Consider the following 4801-nt stretch of genomic DNA (forward strand, 5'->3'; position numbering starts at 1 on the left):
TGAAAGGACTTTGAGAACAACTCTTTTGTTTTCCTTTTAGTATCATCCAGTCCACCCCAGGCTCTGAAGACTCCCTGACTGCTCCGTTTCTGTCTTCTCTGGAGCTCGGGTAAAAGAGACGAGGCCTGACCTAGAGCTGAACAGACCAATGATAGCCCGAGGCTCAGATCTGGCCCACTGCCTGTGCTTGTCAGTAAAGTTTTATTAGAACAGGGCTGCTTGTTTACACATTATCCAGGGCTGCTTTCCCACTACAGTGATGGACTTGAATCATTGTGACCTTGACCATGGCCTGCAAAGCCTAAAAGTATTTAATATCTGGCTCTTTAGAGAGAATGTTAGCCAACCTTGATCTAGATAATAGAGCTGAGTGCCTCCCATGTGCCAGGCATTGGGGTCAACACTGCACACAATGGCCAAGTTAGTAGTATTCATTTGCCTGTCTATTTCTCAGAAATGGGATTCTACTCTGGGTCGGCCTGACCTGGCTACTGCTAAGTCACTTCAGTTGTCTCCGACTCTGTGTGACCCCATAGACGGCAGCCCACCGGGCTCCCCTGTCCCTGGGATTTTCCAGGCAAGAACACTGGAGTGGGTTGCCATTTGACCTGGAGCCCTGCCTAAAAGATGCTCCTCACAGAAAGGAAGCCCACACCTTGGTTTTGGCTTGGATGTGTGCCCCGTGGTCCAGCAGGATCTCTGAGATTCGCAGGTGCCCATTCCGAGCTGCACAGTGGAGAGGTGTCAATTCATCCTTTAAAAGACAGTCAAAAAGAGAAAGCCCCAGAGGCACCCATCAGAGGCTGCTGGAGAGAGCATCATCCCAGCCGTAGGGGCATGTCGAGTCCCTAAGGATCAGCTCCATGGAGCAGTCTGGTCTCCAGCTGCCCCTGTGGGCTGCTCTGGAGGCTGGACGCCCTTCCCCAGCTGGCCACGGAGAGCCCACCTCCCGGAGTGGGGCCCTGGCCGGTAGCACTCCCTCCCCTGGCCTCGACATGCAGCTTGCTGGCACCCACCTTGGTCCTTGTTTCTATCTGGGCCCCGCGATCCAGCAGGAGCCGCACCATGATCACGTTCCCCCTGCGGGAGGCGATGTGCAGCGGCGTGATGCCGTTCTGGAAGGAGGGATGGACTGTCAGGACGCACATCCTCCTGGGGGGAGGAGCAGCTGCCCCGTGGCCCCCACCCCCGTGCCCCCACCCCAAGACAGACAGCCAGCCTGAGCCCACTGTTAAGACTCTTCTCGCCTAAGAAAGATTTCCAAGCCTCTAAGGACAGGCCAGCATTGTGGTTCATCCCCGCAAGCTAGCCAAGCTGGGTCTCCTGGCGAGTCAACAACACGGGCTGGCTGCAATCTCTTTGAAATCCACCTGCTAGGAGCCTTAACAGACTCTAGGCTGTCCCACCTGCACTGCGAGTATGTCCTCGGTGCCACAAGAGGTGGGGGCACTGGATTCTAGACCCTCAGTCACCGCATGTATGTGGGCACACACCCCCACCCCCCGCCCCCCATCGCCCCTGAGAGCCTCACCTGGGGCGTGAAGTTGACGCTGGCTCCGCGGTTGAGGAGCAGTTGGGCTACGTTGAGGTTCTCGTAGTGAGCTGCGATGTGGAGGGGGGTGAATCCCGTCTGGGGCGCAATAGAGGACAGCAGCATTGTACTGCGTGTATTGTCATTTCTACCCAGGATCAGCCCAGGCTCCGAAAAGCTGGCAGGACCAGAGGACCCCACACGTGGGCAGATTTGGACCAAAGAGGTCATGAGACATCCCACGGCAAGTTACATCCAAAAATGAGGTGCTGCCTGTAGGGGGCGCCCAGTCTCTGGGTTCATGTGGACAAACCACAGACCAGGGTCACCTCCAGCCCTTCAGACAGGGCCCAATCCTCTGAACGGCTACTTCTGAAGAGATTTTCATGAATGAGAGAAGTGTTATGGGGTTATGACTTTAATCCTCAAGACAGTTTCAGCCCCTACAGGGCTGTGATGACTCAGCTGGGTGGACGAGGCAGACCTCTGACCTTTGGTGTGTCCCTTGCTATTACTCTGTTCCTGACCTTGCCCCACCACAAATAACCCAGGTAGAGTTTTCCAGATGGAACCCCGTGACTTAGGGGTGGGAGGTTGGTGGGTGCTGCATGACTGACTCGGTGCAAATACATCATCTCCCCTGGGAGGGAGACATTGACAGCCTAAACTTACAGATGGTGTGAACATTGAACAGTGTGGGCAGGTGGTGGGCTGGCCAGGCCCCCAGGAGCTGCTCCAGGGTCCCCTCTCTGTGTGGGGACCCCCGCCTCCCTCTACCAGGGGATGGCCAGGGAAAGAGCTGGAATACAATTCTAACACACCACCAGGGGTCAGAGGCTGGATTCCAAAGCCCTACTCTGGTCAGACACCCCTCCTGTCTCTGCTGGACGCTGCTCTGAATGACCCAGCACGTGTTTCTCGGCGTTGCCGGGGGATTTATAGTGGGGCGCTCGTGTGGCTGCTGGGCATGGCGGGCGTGGCGCGACTTACTCGGGGTGCACCCTGGGGCTTCTCTGGTGTGGGCTGGTTCCGGGGAACTAGCGGGGAATGCGTGGGGCCCCCCGAGGCCTCCCGACCAGGGACCCAGGGTGCTCCCAGCCCCACCGGGAGCCTCACCTTGGAAAGCACGTCGGGGTTGGGGTCGTTCTGCAGCAGCACGGCGGCCGTCCGCGTGTCGTCGTTGCGGGCCGCGATGTGCAGGGCGGGCAGGCGCACCTTGCCCTTCGTGCCATAGTTGATGAGGTGTGCCACCACATTCTCATGGCCCTGCTGCAGGGCCACGGCCAGCGGGGTGAAGCCGTCCTGGCCGGGCAGAGGAGAGACCCCTGTGCGCCGACCGTCCTGACCGCTCGGTCTTCGGGGGCGGGACCTGCGCTTCCGCGCTCAGGGCCCTTGCCCTCGGCCTGGGAGTGCCTCCCTCCTCCAAGTCCTGCAAGCTCAGCTTAGACGCCGCCTCCTCCCTAATGCCTTCCTTGGCTCCTCCTTATTCTCTGCCATCTCACAGCGCCTGCGATAGCACTCCTTTACCACTTCGCTAACTTTTCCTTTATGACTTGCTCCGAGCGCTTTTACCGAGCGCTTCACTGCCCTGTCTCTCTGCCTCCCTCCCTCTCACATCATCACCCAGTGTCAGGACAGGGCCCTGGACAGATGGCCGACAATCAGGCCTTCATTCATTTCACAAAGGTTACTGAACACCTACCAAACGCTGGAAACCATAGCCGACACCGAGGGTTTCAACTCTGAGCTACTGCTATTAACGTCCTCGGTATGTACAGGGGCACAGGGCCCTCTAGAACTGGTAAAGCAGAATGAAAATAGCCATCTAATCACTGAGTCGTCTGATGCTAAGAGTCAAGAGAAGCTTTGGTTTCATGTCCTTCATCATTTCACCAGTGACAAAACTCAGGGTCAAACAACTTGTCCAAAGGTGTTTGTGGGCTCAGAGCAAGACCTTTATACTTCTTATAAAGGTCCGAGGCACACCTGTCACCCACATGCACACAGGCCCCCCACCCCTGCCCAGCCTCCAGTGTTGGTCACAGTGGGAACGACAGATTCACCCCTGCAGTCATTTCTCTGGTGCGTGTCTGGGCATCCCACAACAGCCATGACTTTGTCTCTCAGCTCCTTGCAGGGTCTGATAGCACCCTGGTTGGTCATCACGACAGAGGATGCATACCAACCCGTGTCCTAGGAACCCATGCCCCCGTGACCCTGTCCTCCCCACAAGACATGTTCAGCCATGAGGCCACGTCCCCAAGGTACTTACTTCTGTGGCTACATTCTGATTAGCTCCATTTTCCAGCAAGAATTTAACCACCTCCAAGTGATTCTCCTGTGCTGCCATGTACAGGGGGGTAAAGCCTTTCTGTAAATCAAGAGGAAAAGCCATTGGAATCCAGCCACGTGACTGACCGATGCTAAAACCGGTGCAAAATTCTCCAAACCGAAGGATGGCTCTTCCAACATCCTGTTTCCACCCAGCCCTGGGGGCAGCATCCCCACCTGTGTCTCCAGCTGTCAAAACTCAGGACACTTTGCAGTTGGCGTAGCCAGGTTACTGCAAAAGGCCTCCAGGTGGAGCGACCCTCCCCAGAGGTCTGCTTCTGCCACTCCCAGAGCGGTCAGCCTCTTCTGTGCACACACACATCTCACTAATTTCACTCCCCTCTTCACACCACCCCCCTCTCCAGCCATAATACATAGACGAACCACAGCTAAACAAGACACATTATTCAACTCCAGGAACAGGGTCCACAATGACCCAGCCCACCGTGCTCAGAATGCCCGCTGAAGCAGGAAAAGGCAAGAAAGCGCTTGGAGACACCTGAATAAACCCGGATTTGGCCACACAGTGTGTGTACCCCCTCTACTCCCTGGGGTGAAGCGGATGGGCAGCCCCACCAGCCCCCCGGGGCCTGAGCATCACCTGGGACTGGGCGTTGACGTTGGCGCCATAGTTGACGAGCTCCCGGACCACTTCGTCCTGACCTGCCAGGGCTGCGATGTGCAGCGCCGTGTTCCCTTTCTGCAACACAGGGGAGGACAGGAGGTTCCCGGGGCCTGCTGCAGCTGGGGGAAACATCCGCCAGCCCCTGGGGGAAACATCCGCCAGCCCGGGGCAGGCAGCAGGCTTCCTTTATGGCCCCAGGGGGCACAGTACACACACTTGTGTGCCTGACCCACCAGACCTCGTGAGCGGCAACGGAAGCCCGGGGAGGGAAATGCTTCCTGTCCTGAAAAAACAATGCTCTGGAATAAGAGCGC

General features: G+C 57.2%; 1 protein-coding gene across 13 annotated transcripts in view; it reads right to left on the reverse strand.

Annotated features, from left to right (window-relative positions):
• Positions 1 to 4801, reverse strand: part of ANK1 (ankyrin 1) — a 239438-nt gene that overhangs the window by 72395 nt on the left and 162242 nt on the right. For all 13 annotated transcript variants that reach the window (XM_060407159.1, XM_042241370.2, XM_027962535.3 and 10 more), the window contains 6 exons: positions 4464 to 4562; positions 3804 to 3902; positions 2648 to 2833; positions 1532 to 1630; positions 1017 to 1115; positions 656 to 754 (listed from right to left, as the gene is read on the reverse strand). In XM_060407159.1, coding sequence (XP_060263142.1) covers positions 656 to 754; positions 1017 to 1115; positions 1532 to 1630; positions 2648 to 2833; positions 3804 to 3902; positions 4464 to 4562 — 681 coding nt within the window. The remainder of the gene's footprint in view (positions 1 to 655; positions 755 to 1016; positions 1116 to 1531; positions 1631 to 2647; positions 2834 to 3803; positions 3903 to 4463; positions 4563 to 4801) is intronic.

This window comes from Ovis aries, chromosome 26 (assembly GCF_016772045.2).
Source record: "Ovis aries strain OAR_USU_Benz2616 breed Rambouillet chromosome 26, ARS-UI_Ramb_v3.0, whole genome shotgun sequence".
Classification (NCBI taxonomy): domain Eukaryota; kingdom Metazoa; phylum Chordata; class Mammalia; order Artiodactyla; family Bovidae; genus Ovis; species Ovis aries.